The following is a 20,413-nucleotide window of genomic DNA, read 5'->3' as shown; positions in this document are numbered from 1 at the left end:
GATAAATGAAAAACACCCTATGATATTGATGAGTAGATGGGACAAAAGCTATTTTATGGTAGGATTGAGGTTGGAGTTTTAAAGAAGGAATTAGGACCAATGGAAGTAGACAATCTATCACAAAAGTCTGAAAAGATGGTAAACAGAGAAATGGTAAAGTAATTGCAGTTCTGTGAGGTTAAAAATTACTCTGAAGAAATAGAAAATAGGGCAGAGTTCTCAGAACGTGATTCCACTGATAGTGGAGATAACAGTGATTTCTATATTGGAGAAAATTATAAACAGATGACAACATTAATACAGATTATATATAAAAGTGTCATACATTTTCTGAAATACACAACCAAGTTTTTGTTGCTAACAGAGTTCTAATTCTAATATAGAGGTCTTCTAACAGTGTTTGACATTGTAGCAACTACTCAATAAATAAGGACTGAGATTTTTACTTAATATTAGAAGATAAAATTTTTAATTGCTTAAGAAATAAACTACAGAAAAATACAACTTTATAAAATGTTATACTAAAACAAGTAATCAAATGTAATCACCATAATACTTATGAAATGACAAAAAAAAAGCCCCTAGGTGGTATATTAACATTCCAGCAGCCCTGTTAATATCAAGTTCATCATTCTGTCTCTTTACATTATTACAAAGTAGTATTACATTTTACCAAAGAAGCAAAAAAGGAACTAGCTATTAGGCAATATAAAAAAAGATAAAATTTGTTGTATAATTGACTGTAAAGTAAGATGTTCTTGAACCCCAGGTTACAGGAAAAACTGTAAATTCTAACATGCTAGAATAGAATGTTTCTACTGCCAAATTCCTATCAGCTTATTAACTGTATTCTATATACATATTTTACAAAAGTTTGTTGGGTAGGCTGTTTATAAATATCTTAATGTATGACAGAATTTATGTTAATTTTAATTTTTATGGTTTTCATTTAAAAATACCTGTTCTACATAAAAGAAAATCTTAGCCAACAGTTATCTTATATAAGAAGATGATACTGGCCCACCCATTATTAGTAAAGTATGCACTTTCAAAGTGATTTTGAGAGGTGGGAATAAACTCTGTAGTAATCCATCCACACTCCTTTCCTCAACACTAACATTTTTAGGATGACTGGTTACCCTGTTAGGTGGTATCAGAACAGAGTTCTGAGAACATTTAGTCCTACATAAAAACTGACTATAATCTTGGCCTAATTAAGATTGCCTTTCTAAACAATCTTGTTTTTATATGTGGCTTTTAAGCCAGACACACGCAAAGCAGAAGCAAAGTTTCACATAAAATATTCACTTGTCCACCATATTTCATATTTTAAATAGTTATATTTGGGGAATTTACAAGTTTTTTTTAATGAAAATGTTTTTCTTCATCTTTTCAAGACAGACTCCAAAACCCATGCAGTTTTTTTAATTTCAAAAGTTAAAATGTTCATTTTAAAATAATTAAAGTGGGGCTTCCCTGGTGGTGCAGTGGTTAAAAATCTGCCTGCCAATGCAAGGGACACGGGTTCGAGCCCTGGTCCAGGAAGATCCCACGTGCTGCGGAGCAACTAAGCCCACACACCACAACTACTGAGCCTGAGCCCTAGAGCCTGCGTGCCACAACTACTGAGCCCACATGCCACACCTACTGAAGCCTGCGAGCCTAGAGCCCGTGCTCCGCAACAAGAGAAGCCACGACAATGAGAAGCCCGCGCACCGCAACTAAGAGTAGCCCCCACTCACTGAAACTAGAGAGCCTACGCACAGCAACGAAGACCCAACACAGCCAAAAATAATTAATTAATTTAAAATAATAATAATAATTAAAGTGTCATACATACCTTTAAGTACTCAGATAAATCCTTCCTGACTTCCTGTGCCTCTGCTATACATGCATATAGCATTTTTTTCCCCCAAAGGCCTTATTATACAAACTGCTCAGGTATACATGCGTTGCCTTTTGGGTTTAACCATATAAATCTAGCCTATTAGCTATGCCTTGGATACCTGAAGTTAAAAATCAAAAAAAATGGAGGAAATAATTTTTCCCCATTATGTTATCCTTTTGCATTCCATTTTTACTGATTTCTGGCTCTCATTTACTTCCAATTTCATCAGCCTTGACCCAATACCATCATACTGACCTTTTTAATGCTATCTCATTAACCACATTATCTAAAATGTAACCTGAATTCATTTAGACTAGGCTTTCTCAAACTATTTGTGTTCTTTGGGGGAAAAGAACAGAGAGTCTATGATAGTCAAAGAAGGTTAAAAGACTCCAGGAAATCATGAAGAAATGAATTGTCTTATCTTGTGTTTCCCAAACTTTTGGTATTTGGTATTTGAACATGGTATCCCCTTTAATGTTTGAGAAATACAGAATTTGTCCTTATATATTACAGATATGAAGTAATTCAGAGTGACCCTATAATCAGTTGCAAACCTGAAAGCAATCATTCCTAAATAGGTATCAGACTTCCTCTAACTTAAAACCAGATGAGGTATAAAGTGCCCCTAACAGAGCTTCCCTGGTGGCGCAGTGGTTGGGAGTCCACCTGCCGATGCAGGGGACATGGGTTCGTACCCCGGTCCGGGAGGATCCCACATGCCACGGAGCCACTGAGCCTGCGCGTCCGGAGCCTGTTCTCCGCAGCGGGAGAGGCCATAACAGTGAGAGGCCCGCGTACCGCAAAAAAAAAAAAGTGCCCCTAACAATGGGTGACGAGCTGTTAGTTATAGTGGATCTCAACATTGGGTTTCTAGCTTGCAGCATCCGAAACTAATTTCGTTTGCTCACTGTAATTTCAGGAAATAGCTTTAAAATCCCCTTGCACATCTGATATAGTAACACCATGCTGAAGTTTACCACATGGACACTATGGATCAAATTCTGATGCACAAACTTTTTGGTGGTAAAATGTTTGTTATAGGCAGCTTGTTTGTTTTTCCTTCAAAACCAGCCATAGGGCCTCCCTGGTGGCGCAGTGGTTGAGAGTCCGCCTGCCGATGCAGGGGATACGGGTTCGTGCCCCGGTCTGGGAGGATCCCATATGCTGCGGAGCGGCTGGGCCCGTGAGCCATGGCCGCTGAGCCTGTGCGTCCGGAGCCTGTGCTCCGCAACGGGAGAGGCCACAACAGTGAGAGGCCCGCGTACAGCAAAAAAAAAAAAAAAAAAACCAGCCATAAAATGGTAATTGATTATATTAGTTCTAAGAACTTCAGAAACAACATAATAGGTAGGCAGTTTTTAAAAGAATTATTCTGGGTAACAGTAAATGGGATTCTTGTAACCATAACAGTAATCTTTTTACAATAAAAGATTGATTTTTCTGAAGACTCTCAAACCTCATAATACACAGTCCCCAACTTAATTTTTCAACTTTACGATACACATTCACATTCAACAGAAACGTTCTGAGTTTTAATCTTTTCTCGGGCTAGCAGTGTGCAGTAGGACACTTGTGATGCTGGGCGGTGGCAGGGAGCCACAGCTCCCAGTCAGCCATGCAATCACAAGTAAACAACCGATACCCACACAACCATTCTGTTTTTCACTTTCAGTACATTATTCAGTAAATTATTTTCAGGTTGCAATGGGTTTATCAGGATGTAATCCATTTTAAATTGAGGAAGCTCTATAGTCTCTAATTTACACCACCCCCCAACACACACAAACATATAGACACATATTATAAAACCTTGTTGATCTTTTTTTTTCTTATTTTATTTTATTTTTTTTTTTTTCTGTGGTACGTGGGCCTCTCACTGTTGTGGCCTCTCCCATTGCGGAGCATAGGCTCCGGACGCGCAGGCTCAGCGGCCATGGCTCACGGGCCCAGCCGCACCGCGGCATGTGGGATCCTCCCGGACCGGGGCATGAACCGGTGTCCCCTGCATTGGCAGGCGGACTCTCAACCACTGCGCCACCAGGGAAGCCCCCCTTGTTGATCTTAAATATGTAAAAAGGCTCCATAAATTTTGGGAAAAGCTGAAGAAACAATGAATGGCCTATGCCAAACAAATACAAAATTGTATTAAGACTAACAGGGACTACAGAAAAACCTATTTTAGTTAAATACCTTTAAATTGTCACAATGAACAATGAAACCATAGCTTTAGTGGATAACTGTTTAAGTTTTGTTTAAATTTCAATGACAGTATAAAAAGCATATCCTTGATCACCTGAATAATTTGTAATTAAACACTGAATTATTTCAGTGCTTGGAGCTGCAATGTGTTGATCACACTGGCACCAAGTAGGAACTGACAACCTAAAATGACAGTAATAAGTATTGTTCAACCAGGCCATAAACATTCTCAGAGGCCCTTAGGTTCTCATATTTGAGAAACATTGCTCTCAACTTTTACAAGTACAGCTGACCCTTGAACAACATGGGTTCGAACTGTGTGGGGTCACTTATACACAGATGTTTTTAGTGGTAAATACTACAATACTACATGATCCAGGGTTGGTTGAATCCACGGATGAAGAACTGTGGGTACAGAGGGACCTCGGAACTGCAGATATGGAGGACCTGCATATAGGAAGGAACAATGTATAGGGAGGGTCCACTATAAATTATACAGGGATTTTTGACTGCAAGGGAGGACTCATGCTCCTAACCCCACAAAGAAAAACAAAGCCCAGGGTGGTGTTCAGGGGTCAACTGCATGCTTATCTATAAATGAAATTTGTAACCCTCTGAAAAGTCTAACTTCTATAACATATTTAATTTGAATTATTACTCCTCCCCCCCCACAAAAAAAACAAAGCCCAGTACCTCTTTATAAAAATGTATCAAATTTATTTCAATATCTAGTTTCATTTTTAAGTTAAAGCTTTTAGACAGTTTTTTTGTAGTTTAAAATTCATTATCAGGGGTGAGGAAAACATCAATAAGCTATTAATTACTGACAACAAATAAAATTATTAACCATGCATTTATAAAAGCCATGTTAAAGAGTAAAAAGTTCCAGTTATACTACTTAACTGAAGGAAATATCCTTCAGTCCTTTATTTCTAACTATAACACATTCTAATTTTGACATGATTTACACCTTTTTCACCCAACTAATACTATGCTAAACAAAATTTTTCCAACTGTTAAGCCTTTCTTTACCATTTATGAAATATGACTTAACTGTTACTCTTTAAAAGTTCCTTAAAAGAGATTTGAATTTTAATTTTCACCATGAACCTGTTTGATCAAAAAAGTAAAGGACATCACTACCACAAGAATTAAAAGAATGGAATGAAAAACAAAAGTGGTATTATATAATCAGTAAATTATTTGATAAGACATTTTAACTACTTCACATTTCTACTTATAGCACAAGTGAGAATTAATTGGTTCCAAGGTACTACAATGTTTGGCATTTTTACTCCAAGCTTTAAATCATAGTGTTGCTCTACTCAAGTCATCTCTAAGAAAATGGCAGTGTTCATAAGTACAAAAATTGTTATATCCAGTAAGTGGTAATCTACATGGTCAAGATAATAAGAGAATTCTTTATAAAATTAGATTTTTAAAAATGCAGAATGTCTGGTAATTATCAGTATCTCAAAAGCTAAAATGAGAAAAATACAGAAAATAGAAGTACTCGTTGAATAATAATACTTTGCTTTGAGGAAGCCAGAAATGATTCTATTTCAAGAAATAAGTAATAATGATAAAAGATGTGATTAATGCACTGTATCTCTTTTAAGCCAAAGCATGCTTTTCACCTCAGGACAATTCTGATTTTTACATTCTTAATCTCCTTTGTCCAGAACAGGACCCCATTTTAAGCCATTATTTGAATAGAGTCCATAATCTAAAGCCATTTTTCTCCACAGGATGTTTTCACTTTAGTACATACGCTGCAAAAAGGCAAATGACTAAGTCAGTTATAAAGAATCTGTAGCATAATAAATGCCAATTTACAGTGACTGTCAACAGACTTCTACACCGAAGCCTAAAAGCTGCTATAGTACAGGTGAGAATTAACATGATTCTTCCACATGCTCAGACTTCATTTACTAAATAATACTGTCATAAGATCTGAAAAGAAACCTTAATGGGTCCTTCCAAAGCTGCATAATTTTCCAGATGATTTTCCTCTGGTTGCAGAGCCTGTTCATTCCTTCAATCCTTTTTCAGTCGTTTAGCTTTTGCAATATTTTCTTGACGTTTTTGTTTCTTCTTTTGCTCCTTTTCCCTGGCCTCAATCATCTTGGCCAATTTCCAAGACAGTACAGCACTTGCTAGAAACAATGGAGTTAGGGCCAGAATAACTGTTGTAAGGAAGCCATATGGGTCCTTTGCAGCCCATTCCACAACATACTCAGCCCAAGCCTTTATATCAAACATCTTCGTAGCGGCCTTAGGAAAGCAGGGGGTGGGGGGAGAGACAACAAGAGAAAAGACTATGTGGTTAATCAAATTTTGAAAAAGGTACCCCATACAATCAGTTAACTCAGAATTCCATTATCACTCAATAGTTTGGTTGGTTGTTTTAAAAAAGTACTAATTAGTACTATTTTAATAAGGACTAATATTTCTAGTAAGAAAAAATAATTCACCTAGGACAACCAGAAGAGTGACACTTAAAAGATGTGAAGCTATAGAAGATAAAAGGAAAAACCATGTGGAATCTGTCATAAGACTAGGCATTCTCATATGTCTCCTATATTCAAGACAAACTTTATTTAGCAGCAGAGTTTTAAAAGAATTTTGAGTTTTATGTGCTCATTCCAGGAAACAGCTGAATCCCATTGTCATTTTTTTACATGGCCTTAGTACTATTAAGTGCTAATTAACAAAAGTACAATCATCACATTTGCTATTTGAAAGCCACAGAATATGTGAAATGCCTGGAGAAAGGGAGGTAGTGGATGGCTGTTTCCAGGAATGAAAAGAGAGGGTAAGGGAACCATAATATCCATTCATATGCAAAGAGATATAAGCAAAAGATGACATGCTATTTTATGCCCTCTTTCAGCTTTGAGGACTCCTATTTGAGGACATAATTTAGTAAATGAGAACAACTTTAATAGATGAGAAAATTAACCATTACAGGTGCCATGCATTTTGTTCCGTTTTGAGTTGCTAAGGGAGGGCCATCTGGCAAATGAGGATGTTGTGGATTTGAGTGACATTTTCTATTTTGCCCCAGAGGCTTTTCAACCTTCATGTTTGTGTCGATCTCTATTCAAAGTGGAGAATTAGAATACCTGGGTAGGAATGGGTGTATATACAGTCACTTAAAATTTCAGCTGGCATTTAAAAAATCATCTACCTTATGCTTGAGTAGTGATCTCTAACTTTGTCCTGGGATTATTAGCCAATCACAATTTCAGATGACCCTTGGTTGGTTGTCTTCTTTAGCTCTACCATACACTTCTGAGAGAATGCTTAAATTCTATATACTGGTTGGGTTGAAAAGAATAGATAAAAGAAAAACGTTAAAAGTCAACTTTAAGGAATAATTATAATACAGTTTTAAATGGAAAATTTCTAAATTCTCTATATGCAACCTATAAATGACATGTAAAATCGCCTGGCACATTAAATACATTTAATATCTATTGCTTTCTAATTTTAAGAAAGAAATAATTACAAAATGGTAAATGCCCTGTAAGAAAATCCTAGTTACTCGAGATCAAATATTTTACTCAATTACTTACTTCAAAAATAAAATTATTTACGAAGTTCACTAACATATAAAATAAGTTAGCTCACTGATATGTTACAGCATATCCATTCCCAGATCTTGAACTTTTTATACTAAAAAGGTCAATTATTTGTTTATAGAGTTAGGTATACAATCGCAAAATCAAACACCGCTTTACTCTTAAAATGTTTTTTTTTGTCTCCCTATTATACAGTTTGTGTTCTTTATAGAAAACCCAGAGATAAACAAAACAAAATATATATCACCCACAATCCCATCACCTACATAAAACTACCATGACTGGTTTTAATTATATCCTATCACAACTTCTTCATATTTTCAACTGAAGACACATTTAAAGTGCCTAAGATATCGTTAAATATCCTAGCCTCCCCACCCCATTCGTAGGGTCCCACCCACACAGTCGAGCCTAGGCTCTACGGATATCTGTTTCTGCAGCTTCTCCAGCCCAGTAATAAATTAACTAATGCAAGATTCAGAGATGAGCAAAAGAACTTTGCAATAAAGAGGAAAGCGGAAGTGAAGGACTCGGTTATGGCCGAGTTTTAGCCATTAACACAGAGAAAGGAGTTACCGTCCACAAGACACACACCTCCCATGCACCTCAATTTCGGACCCCAAGCGCACACGCCTCCCACACTCCAAGGAATATTTTCTTCCTTCCGAGAAGGATCGGTCGGGCTTGACCTCCGGACCAGACCCGCGCGGCGCCTAAAGCTGCAGCTGATGGCACTTCACAGCCATCCGCACTTGCCCTCCTTCCTTGTGTTTTCCTCGCTCACCCTTCCTTCCTCACCGCACCCGGCCGCCCGCCCCTGGGGCCACGCTCCCCAGACCCTCCACCTCGGCGAGCGCGGGCCCGGCGGGGCTCGCATAACGGGCGGCCCCCGGGAATCAGAGGTCGTCCCCGCCACACCTTGGGCCGTCGGCGCCGTGGCCGCCTCCGCCGGGCAAGGGGGCAAAACTGCGGCTGCGGCCACCACCGGCCTCCCTTACGTCGCGCCCGAGACGGTGGGCTCGGACCCCCCACTCCCAACTAACCTCCAGGCCGGAAGCAGGAAGGCGGAAGCCGCGGCTCTCCCGACCCGCCCACAGGCCGGCCCTTGCCTGGATCCGGCCTGAGGAAGTCGAGGGGCCAGTTTCCGGCTGCGCCATTGCAGTGTGGGGCCCGGGACCCGGACTTCGAGCACGCGGGGAGGGTGGGGCGGCGCCCGGGTTTCCGGGGAGCGGCAGGTGAGGCCGCGTGGGGCGAGCGGGGGCGCCCGGCTGGTCGCTGGCTCGGAGCCCGAGTCTCGCGCCTTCTGTCGGGGCGGCGTCCTGCCTGAGGCTCGGGTGGGCTCCGGCCTCCGGGAGCCGGTCCGGAAGCACGGAGGGCCCCCTACCTTTGCCCCCGAAGTCAGCCGGGGAACAGCCGCTCCCCTGCAGGAGCCCGGCTGTGGGTGGAGGGCCCCGGTGGGTAAGGTCCGTGACCCTGGGAAACTCCAGCCAGAGAGCGGCGGCAAGAAAGGAGTTGGTTCCCACAAACCGCCCAGAGTCAAGGTGAGGGTGACACGGCGACTCTTGAAGGATTCTAGCGAGTTCCTCGGGTTCACACCCCACTCTTTGACCCTCTCATCTTCGGGTTGGACAATAGTTAACGCCTCACGTCGAAGAGACAAAGCAGCAGCTGGACCGTGGTGGGTCCATCGAACCTTGTTACTAAGGGAAAATGCAGCCATGCTGTGTGAAGAGGGGTTTTTATTGTTTGTTTTTAATTTAAGAACCTAACTCTTTCACAAAAGCATGATCGATACTTGCCCAGAGTAAACTTGATAAATAATTAAACTGGGCGTAGAGTTCACACCGAGGTACTTGTTCTTCCAATACACAAAGGGATTCAAAAGTCAACAAGCAGAAAGAGTGAGTTAATATATTGTCTTCTACAGGAACTGAGAGATTAACTCTGGTTTGGTTGATGATCAGATTTTGTGGTCTCTTGCACTGAACTGCTCTGTTTGACTACCTCTTCGAATGTTGCAAGATCTCCTCACTGTTGCGTGCCAAATAAAGCAGGTTTTTATTCTTGAAACACTATAGAATGTTCTCTTTGAGGCGCAAGTTGTGACATGTATAACTAGTTTAGGTATAACAACAATAACTATTGTTTACCAGGGAACAGGCTTTTGGCAAATAAGCTAATGATCTAAAATACTGTTTGTTGGGCATATGTTAATGTTTGTATGTTGTATTAGCAGCAGTTGTTTTCTTACTCATTCTTGTTTGAGAACTTGGATGATGGTTTCAAAGCTTGCGCTGCTTGGACCTAGCCTGTACCTGTAGTAGCCAGAATAAGACTCAGTCATTGGATTGTGTGTACTGAAAACTTGACTTGCTGATGGTAACTCTGTGTGGTTTTGTAAACTTGCCCAAATAGTAACTCCAGGAGAGGGTCAGAATTTATTTTAACGTCCTTCACTCCAGAGACCAATATGCGTATGTTGTTTTAATCACGGTTAGACAGTTTTCCTCATTACTGCCTCCCCTGTAGCTCACCCTGCTGCATCCCTTGTGAAATGCATAGGAGTCTAGCGCCGGAATAAAAGGCACAGAAGAAGGAAGCCTCGGTACGTCTTTGGCTCTAGTGTAAATCAGGCTTTCACTGTCTAATATTACTGATCTAGCTTCCAGTTCCAGGGCAGGCAGAAAGCCCAGGAATAGCATAGCGGTTGCCACAGCTGAGCCCCTACTGCTACCTGCATTGCCTTAATGAAAGGTGGCATCAAGATTGGTTCAGATGCTGCAGAATACTTTCTTTCTTTCTTTTTTTTTTCCGGTACGCCGGCCTCTCACTGTTGTGGACTCTCCCGTTGCGGAGCACAGGCTCCGGACGCGCAGGCTCAGCGGCCATGGCTCACGGGCCCAGCCGCTCCGCAGCATGTGGGATCTTCCGAGACCGGGGCACGAACCCGTGTGCCCTGCATCGGCAGGCGGACTCTCAACCACTGCGCCACCAGGGAAGCCCCGAGAATACTTTCTAGAGGAGTCTCAGCTTAGGAGTTGAGATTCACAGGCCTTGTCTCTGCTGATCTGATACTCTGATAAGTCACTCTGAGCCTGTTTCCTTTTGTGTATGTGGAAAGCTATTAGATTATCTCTGGGGTTCTCTCAGCTTGAAAATTCTGTTGATTGGGCTGGATTTGGCCATTTTTCTGACTTCGGCTTCATAAGCAGCAGCAGAATAAGGAATTTAGTGGAAATATCATAGCCAGTTTTCTTAAGGGCTTAGTCTTTATTTGAAAGATCCTTAATTGGCTTTTTATTCTCTTGCAAATGTCTTTCAGAATATCAACTTAGAATAACAAGGAAATAAGGTCTGCTTGTATTTATTTTTAAGAAATAAAATCTTAACCGTTTGTGTAGCTTTAACCAAAGTAACTAAAGCTTGCACTATTAATTAAGGAGGGTTTGTCTTTGCATAAGAATAATTCCTTTGTAGCATATCACATCACCATCCGCACTAGTTACTCTACTGCAGTTATATTTCGAAAATGGAGCCTTACTCCCCAGTGTTCATTGCAGCACTATTTACAATAGCCAGGTCATGGGAGCAACCTAATACCCGTGGACAGAAGAATGGATAAAGATGTGGTGGATATATACAATGGAATATTACTCAGCCATAAAAAGGAACAGAATTGGGTCATTTGTAGTGAGGTGGATGGACCCAGAGTCTGTCATACAGAGTGAAATAAGAAAGAGAAAAACAAATATTGTATATTAACACATGTGGAATCTAGAAAAATGGTACATATGAACCAGTGTGCAAGGCAGAAATAGAGATGCAGATGTAGAGAACAAATGTATGGACACCAAGGGGGGAAAGAGGTGTGGGGCGGAGGTGGTGGTGGTGGTGGGATGAATTGAGAGATTGGGATGGACATATATGCACTAATATGTATAAAATAGATAACTAATAAGAACCTGCTGTATAAAAAAATGAAATAAAATTCAAAAAAAAAAAAAAAGAAAATGGAGCCTTACAAATTTCTGAGCTTTTTTCCTCTTAAGAAAGGAAGTCCTAGTCTTTCATTAGTTTGTTTAAAACTCTTTTTTCTCTTGAATGGTACAAAGTTACATTTCACCCTGACTCATGTCAATTGTGAATGAGTAAAGCCTGAATAACATTCTATTATAATAATCTAGACTTAACTAAAGATTTTAAGAGCTTTCTTACCGGCTGAACAATTTGTGCTTATTTTTTGCAGTAACGTTTCACATATTTGACTTATTCTGATAGAATTGTTTTCTCCCCTAATTTTTATTTGTGAGTATTTCCTACCATTAAAACACAATGCACGGGCTTCCCTGGTGGCGCAGTGGTTGAGAGTCCGCCTGCCGATGCAGGGGACAGTTTGGGAGGATCCCACATGCCGCGGAGCGGCTGGGCCCGTGAGCCATGGCCGCTGAGCCTGCGCGTCTGGAGCCTGTGCTCCGCAACGGGAGAGGCCACAACAGTGAGAGGCCCGCGTACTGCAAAAAAAAAAAAAAACCAACACAGTGCAGATACGTTTCTTAATAGGTCCATTTATGTAATTTAAAAAGTAATAGTCGGGTTTTAGTGACATTTGGAAGATCATACTGCAGAATAATAATTTTTAAAGGCTATTTATTGAATACTTACTGTGTAGCAGGTACTAGGCTAGATGCTTCGCATCTGTTATCACTAATCCTTAGAGTAAACAACTCTAGGATGGTATTCTTATACCTATTTTACAGATAAGGAACCAGAGACTTAAAAAGTAGGGCAGAATTCTAAACAGATCTGGCCCCCAAAATCCCTGCTTGTTTTTTAATGTCAAAGACTAGACGAAAATGCTGATTTCATAAAATGAAAGTAAGTTTTTAAATCTGTAATTGTTAATTTTAACTAATAATCACAACTAAAATCTTCCCATACTTCAAAATTGTCTGTTGCCCAGGTGGTGGCAGCATGTCTCAAAGAGTTAGTGTGGTGTAGAAGGTTTTCTCCAGCCTTGCCAGTTGATTTGCTTCTTCATCCCACATACAGGACCTATCTGTCAGTCTCTACTTCTCTTTTGAGCACTTTCACTGCTATTAGACCAACGCATCAGTGATTCACTCAACCTTCCACCCTCCCTTCAGCTTCATCTTCTGAATGGATCATACTCTGCCAGTTTGCTTTCAGCCTATTTTGCCTACAAAGAAAGCATCACCAAAGTATTATTTTCTGGAAAATTCATTTAGGCCTATCCAGTAACATAAAGACTTTTTTTTTTCAAATATTGTTATTTTTCACTTATTGTTAAATGTAATTTGGCAAAAGCACATCCTAAATGAAATAATTGGCTAATATTATTATGAAATACTTGTCTAAATTAGAAGGCATGCTTCTTAAACTTTATGGGATATACCAGTTAAGGAGGTAATGAAAAGCTTTTAAAAGATAGAGATGGAATTTGTCTTCAAAATAAGAACAAGAGGATTCAGTAGGGAGCAGTGAAAGGTCATATAATTCAGAAGGAGATATACATACATATATATATATATATGTATGTATATCAGAATAATTAGTTAAACCTACCTTAGGCAAAAATTGCTTGGAACATTATCTTTGCAGGGCTGCTACCTTACTAGAGGTTTCAAATCAGATGATACCTCCTCACAAAAGCCCTCTCTACCCCTATTTTATTTTTCTCACAACACTTCAGTCCGACATCTTGTTTACTGGTTTATTGTTTATTTTTTCCCACTAGAATGTAAGCTATATGAGATCAGTTACCACAGTACCTAGAAAGAATATTGTTTTGAATAATTGATTCCAAGATACAACATTGCCACTTACAAATAAAACTTAGTGTTTCAGCGAATCATGAAATAATCTAAATCCTGGGAACTTGTAAAGCTCGTGTTAAAGTACCAAACTGTTATTGTATGTTTTGAAAGTAATAAGAGTTGCCCCAGTAAGAATAGGTCTAAAGATTAGTAAATAAGATTTAGGGAAAGATAAAAATAATTGTGGTTATTTTGTTAATGAAAGAAAACTAGTTGCTTAAGGCTTTCCAAGTATATAAAAGTATGTTAAAGGAACATAGTGATTCATCATCTTCATTGATAAGATAAAAGGAATTAGTCCTAGACTGTAGGTGCTAAGATTTAAGATAAGAACAAGCTAGACTAGAGATATAAATAGAGATCTTTGAAAATGGGGTGTGTATATGCAGGCTAGATGCCCTCTCTAGATATTTCCCAGCTTTATGATTCCCAATGCAGATTGCAAAAGAAAGATTAGATAGTAGATGCTTCTCTTGTTGATTATTCCTTGCTGCCTATGGCCCTTTCTGCACGTTTAAGAAACATTTCAGTGTGTTTGAGTGATATGTATTGCTGCTTTGGGTAGTTTATAGAAGTCTTTTCACTAAAAATTGGCTGTTTCTGCTTTTTTTTAACACTGAAACTATTTACAATTCTGTATCTCCAGAATGTACTATACATGCATATGCAGCAAACTAATACCCTGTAATTAGAGGGCACCCTTTTGGAAGGGTAAAGTTTCCAGTAAATTCTTCTGAAGCCTTGGATTGCAGTCCTGTTTAAGTCATGAGAGACAGTAAGCTTTCCTGCTGAATCTAGAAGTTCAAATATTAGGCTTATCCCTAAATGATGTAATAATATTAGCCGTGTCAAGTCACCTTTAATTTCTGTGCTAGGGTCTCGTAGCCATTAAATAGGAGTTGCTGTCCAGTTGAGAAAACTAATCCATGTATAAGAATCCTACAGTGTATATAACTGATTCACTTTGTTATAAAGCAGAAACTAACACAGCATTATAAAGCAATTATATTCCAATAAAGATGTTAATAAATAAATAAATAACTAAATAAAAAGAATCCTTCAGTGCAAAAACCATGTGTATTGCAAAAGCAGCCCCTAGCACCATCACCTTTGCTGAGTAACATTTTAATTTTATACATTCCACCTTCACCTAAGCAAGCTACTTGAAGAAACCATATCAAACATAACCATATTAGCTGTATGATACTGTCAGGTATGTTGTCCTCTGTGTCATACAATGCCCTTTATATAAAGTCCCATATGAGATATTTTAGAATGTGATTCTAAAAAGTGTTTTGGAAGCCACTTTTTCATAGGAAGAATTTTGCCTGTCTTTGATTTGACCGGAAGCTCAAGAGCCAAATTTGAAATTCATGTTTAACATCCATCCTGACTTGCATACTTGCATTTCTTTTTAAATATATTTTTCCTAGGACAGATATTCTGTACCTGTCATTATTGTATATGTTCATGTAGTAAGATTCCTCCAGTTCCTGGTGAAATAAGGCACAGTATACTATGCCTGTAGATCAAGCGTTTGAAACCCAGAACATTACAAAGATGTTTGATATGTAACAAGTAGTTATTTGCTAGTAAAATTCTTCCACTGCTTCTAACTTTTATGTTTATTTTAAAATCTTGTACTATAATCATATCATTCAGAACTAGGGAATATAGGAAATCATTGTGTGAAACTGCATCCCAAAGTCTTAATTCTGAAAGCTATCTTGTGCCTTTAATAGCCCTCAGAGTATAATGTGTATATTTGGAATCTAGATTTAGAAGTGAACAAAAATTTACTGGTGCCAGGCTATAAATATAGTTCCCTAAACCATCATTTAGACACATATCGTAGTCCCAAATTCATAAATTGCTTTTGCTGAGTTCACAGTTTATGTTTTTACACTTTTAAGTCAGGAAGTGAAACAGTCTGAAATCCAAAAACTCCTTTCTTATTCACATATGTCCCCTTGAAGTGTAATAAATAATAGTGGTGCATATGATGAGTTTCTAGAGGCTTTGAATTTGGAGTTTTTCTTAATTTTTAGAATTGACCTTGATCAACTAATTTTCTGTTCTCTGTAATAAGAAGATAATAATACCTGCCTTCATACAGAAAGTTGGACCAATGTCCTCCTGAGGTTCTTTTCATCTCTAAGTTTCAATATTCTATTGTAGGACTTACTGCAGTTGTAGACTTGTATTATTAATGAGTATAGGTGTATAAGAATCTGACTTAATCTCTTGTTCTAGGTTCATATTTGATCATGTGTGGACCAAATAAATCATTTAATATTTTTGTGCCTAGGTCCCTGTGTCCATAAAGTAGAATTAATAATACCTGTTTTTTTGCAATACTGACTAGCTAATAAACATGTAGCCTCTTTTTTTTTTTTTTTTTTTTTTTGCATTACGCGGCCCTCTCACTGTTATGGCCTCTCCCGTTGCAGAGCACAGGCTCCAGGCGCGCAGGCTCAGCAGCCATGGCTCACGGGCCCAGCCGCTCTGCGGCATGTGGGATCTTCCCGGACCAGGGCACGAACCCATGTCCCCTGCATCGGCAGGCGGACTCTCAACCACTGCACCACCAGGGAAGCCCGTAGCCTTTTTTTTATGAGGTTGAATTCTATAGAATTCATTTGTAAATTGATTGTTGGGAGCTTACACAGATTCCTAGGGAATTATGTTATAAATAGTGGTTATTTATGGCTATTTGACACACAGCATAAGTGGAAAGAGTGTCTCTGCATAAAAATGGTAGAAGGTAATTCTCAATACTAGTAATAAAATAGTAAAAATTAAATGAAACTTTGATCCCTTGTACCACAGTAAGATTTTATAAAAAGTGATAATGATTGTAAATAGTGAAAATGAATTCGTCTGAGTCCATTTTTTTTTCAAGTTTTTATTTCCTACACGATGTGAATGCTTTGTCAGCACTTTCTGACCATCTTACCATATATGCAGTCCAGGAATCACTGTTGCAGTTGTTTTCAAGTCTGCTAAACCTTTTTATACCACAAGAAACTAAAGCTACATATGGGTCTATAAATTATTCATGTGTGTATGCAATGCGTATGGAATATATTCATATACAGTAATCTGTGATGTGCCCCTCTCCCCTCCTTACTGTCTGTAGAATGAAGTACAAACTCCTTAGAGGAGTGTAATGATTCCTACCAGTCTGGTCCAACCTGCTGTGTAAATTTTCGACATGGTAGAGGACCATTTGTTTCAGACCTCTACAGCTCTAAGAGATACCTTCTTACCGCAGTGGTTGACATATAGACTGGAACCAAACTACCTGGTTTGAATCCCAACTCTGCCTCTTGCTAGGATGAAGAGATGGCTATGAGAATGCACCTCACAGACTCCTGCTCTAAGGAGCTTAATTGCCCAAAGGCCCTAGCTGCTGTGCTCAGAAATCCATCACTGTTTGTGCTAACTCTTTGCTTCTTTCATAGCTCAGTGACTGAGCGTAGTAGAGATACTAAGTCCTGCTTCTGGGAGACAGAAGACTCCTCTCATGGCCAGTGAGGGGTCAGGGACTCCTCCATTGTCTTGCCAAGCCTTCCATAGGCTACACTGCAGTCTAGGACGCTTCTACCCAGTCTTCCTCCCCTCTCTCTTTCACTTGGGGTCAGACTTGCATCATGGTGTGACAGTTTACCCAGTCTTGCCCAGCTCCTTCCCCATTTTCTCTCACAGATATTTCCTCTAATAAAAATCTTACACATTTAGGGCTTCCCTGGTGGCGCAGTTGTTGGGGGTCCGCCTGCCGATGCAGGGGACACGGGTTCGTGCCCCGGTCCAGGAAGATCCCACATGCCGCGGAGTGGCTGGGCCCATGAGCCATGGCTGCTGAGCCTGCGCGTCCGGAGCCTGTGCTCCGCAACGGGAGAGGCCACAACGGTGAGAGGCCTGCGTACCACAAAAAAAAAAAAAAAAAAAAATCTTACACATTTAATCCCATCTTGGTCTCTGGGATGGTAAAATTGGGATTCAGAACAGGTTCATTACCTGGCCAGAAGATGCCACCCTGGTGGGTAGATGGGGCACTCACCACCCCTGGCATAAAGTTGCAGATAAATCGTTAAGGTTTCACCAGTGTTGACTTGAGACAATGTCCTAGTGGAGGGGAACTGTGGTAGGTGTGATTATGCAGGTATTTGAAAAATATGGGAGGAATAATACCTACAAAGAAAGAGTTGGCTGATTACTGCTAAGTTGTATTGGAGCACTGCTGAAGGAAAATGAGAAACAGAGCTGTTAACAAGCAGTTAACAGCTAAGTGTGAGAGCTGTAGAGCCTCTTTGGTAGCTTACAGAGAGGGCTTTATCACCTGGAATTGAAAGACAAGACTTGGTTGAACTGCAAGCTGAAGAGCCAGCTAATTGTTGATGTCACAGAGCTCCAAAGACATTTGAGCATTGAATGTTTTGCCAAGGTGGGTCTGTTAACATGAAGGTGGGGAAATCTAGGATCCTAAACATTAGATGGGGTCATCCAATGGATGCCCCTGTGACTCCTGGACTCTCAGGGCTTGCAGTGGTAGTGGCCTTTCTCTAGTGAGAACTAGCATATTTGCTGTGCTGGAAGATGCTGAAGAAGCCCCTTGCCCCCAAGGCAGTAGCCCTCCTCCCCAACACTGCCCTCCTCTTTCTTTCCTGGCTGTCAAGCCAATAATTAACCAATAACAAATCCAGTCACTGGTAAATCCCAGCATAACCCAGCTGGGACATGCTGGGCTTGATAAGGAAGGAAAGAGACTATTCTCCTAAAAAATTGCATGGTTTAACTGACATTACTGGCAGGAACCAGGAAAACACTCCTGGGATTGGATTTTAAAGGTGTTTTTTCAAAGGGGCGAGAATATGAGATTAGATGAATAAGAAATCATTGACTTGGGCGCACTTTCTCATGTATGGGGGATTTAACACCCCAGCAAGAATTCTGCTATAGACTGAATGTGTCTCCCCAAAATTCGTATGTTTAAACCTAATCCCCAATGTGATTTGGAGGTAAGAGGCCCCAGAGAGCTAACCTGTCCCTTCTGTCATGTGAAGACACAGCAAAGAGACAGCTGTTTACGAACCAGGAAATGGGCTCTCACCAGACACCAAATCTGCAAGCACCTCCGTCTTGGACTTCCCGGCCTTCAGAACTGTGAGAAATAAAAAAGTTTGTTGTTTAAGCCACTCAGTCTGTGGTCTTCTGTTAACAGTAGCACAAACTAAGTCAGACCCTAGTGTTCAGGGGAAGCTAGCTAATGGGATGGCTTTTAGAAAAAACAGCCAGTTCTCAGCAAAGTGAAAAATGTCTGAGTAGTACTGGTAGACTATAGAGGAAGGAATAAAGAGGCTGAGCGAAGTGGGCATGCCAGAACAGAAGACCCATCAGAGGATTATGCTCCATGAATGTGCCCAGAGGATACACCATTCACCCAGGGCCATCAGGAAAACAGTGGTGAGAGAGGCACCAACATCACCGAGAAGTTTGCCGGCCAGGGATGGAGGTAAGAGAAGCAGCCACAGAGCTGGCTCATTAGCATCCATGGGAATAATAGAGCCCTGAAGAAAAAGAGGCCAGGTGGTGTTGCTTAACTGGCAGAAGCTAGAAGGCCACAATTACCATAATGACTGGCAAGGTCTTGACTCAAAAGGAGTTGTGGAGACGGCTAATAGAGAATAGTCTCCCTAGGGGGAAAATAGATGGGCAGTCCACAAGGGTGCTCATTAACGTCTGTTACTATAAAAAGCAAGAATAGAGGAGCTGGAGGCTGAGGGCAGTAATTGCAATAAAAAGTAGTGATCCCTTGCTTAGTTCCCAGACCTAAGACAATTTTCAGATCCAGAACTGAATATATGAACAGGTTCCTAGGAGGAAGAACCCTACCACACCATGGCAAGTACATAAGTGCATGCCCATTCTTCTCAAAGGACTCTATGTCTATCTATTTGAGTGACCACACCCTGGGGAAAGAATAATCAGGTATTTTGAAGACTTGATCACAGGATCAGCATTGATGTTTATACCCAGAGATGCAAAGCAACATCACGGCTTTACTGTTAGAATGGGAGCCTACCAGACCAGGTGTTCTTGCTAAAGTTAGTCTCACAGTGGGCCCAGTGTGTCCATGGACCCACCCAGTGGTCATTTCCCAGTCCCCAAGTGCATAATTGGAATTTATATGTGTGGCAGTGGGAGTAACTGCTGCAGTGGGTTCCAGGTCTGTGGAGGTAGGAGTTATCATAGCGGGGGCTGCCAAATGGAGCCCTCTGTAACTTCCCATCGCTCCTTCCAAGATAGTAAGTCAGGCAAAATATTGTGTCCTAGGGCAATGATGAGGATTAGTGCCACCACTAATCCTTTAAGACCTAAAGGACACAGGGGTGCTAATCCCAATCCTATTTTTTTGACTTACCAGTCTGGGCCCTAAAGAAACTGGATGGATCCTGGAGAATGACTATATACTATGGATTTAACCAAGTAAAGACCCTGATCACAGTGGCCGTTCTGTGCTGGACTCTGGTAGAACAGATTTAATAAGGGCTCAGATACATGGTATATCACTGATTTGGCTATACTTTTTTTTTTTTTTCCATTCCAACTGGAAAAGAGTATCAGAAACAGTTCACATTCATGAAGAACAGTCAGCGATATTCGTTTAGACTGAATTTTGCCTTGGGGCTGTGTTAACTGTCCCATCCTGTCATGAAGAAGTATGGACCACTTAAATATCCCTCAGAACACTACTTTGGTCCATTTTACTGATAACATCATGCTTATTGGACAGATGAGCAAGAGGTGGCTAGTATGCCGAAGACCTTGGTAAGATACACGCACTCCAGAGGATGGGAGATAAACACTATGAAGCTTCAGGGACCAGCCACTTCAGTAAAGTT

The 20,413-nt window shown here is 40.3% G+C and overlaps 1 protein-coding gene across 2 annotated transcripts; it reads right to left on the bottom strand.

Annotated features, from left to right (window-relative positions):
* Positions 1-3,963: 3,963 nt before the first annotated feature.
* On the bottom strand, positions 3,964-8,715 carry SMIM15 (small integral membrane protein 15). Of its 2 annotated transcripts, none has more exons than XM_082622343.1 (3): positions 8,593-8,715; positions 7,281-7,410; positions 3,964-6,364 (listed from the first exon to the last, which is right to left on the bottom strand). In XM_082622343.1, the coding sequence occupies exon 3, from the start codon at positions 6,350-6,352 to the stop codon at positions 6,128-6,130; it is 225 nt and encodes a 74-aa protein (XP_082478469.1). In that variant the 5' UTR covers positions 6,353-6,364; positions 7,281-7,410; positions 8,593-8,715; the 3' UTR covers positions 3,964-6,127. The 2 variants fall into 2 exon arrangements, with proteins under 2 accessions (XP_082478469.1, XP_082478470.1); XM_082622344.1 differs by lacking the exon at positions 8,593-8,715 and adding an exon at positions 8,269-8,585.
* Between the last annotated feature and the right edge of the window lie 11,698 nt (positions 8,716-20,413).

Source organism: Mesoplodon mirus (genome assembly GCF_964341445.2).
Source record: "Mesoplodon mirus genome assembly, chromosome: 5".
Taxonomy (NCBI): Eukaryota; Metazoa; Chordata; class Mammalia; order Artiodactyla; family Ziphiidae; genus Mesoplodon; species Mesoplodon mirus.
The sequence above is the reverse complement of the archived record's forward strand: the minus strand, read 5'-3'. Positions and strand labels throughout refer to the sequence as shown.

What these genes read in the sequence shown, in the direction of transcription:
- SMIM15 (XM_082622343.1), bottom strand. Translation starts at nt 6,352, where the DNA reads ATGTTTGATATAAAGGCTTGGGCTGAGTATGTTGTGGAATGGGCTGCA.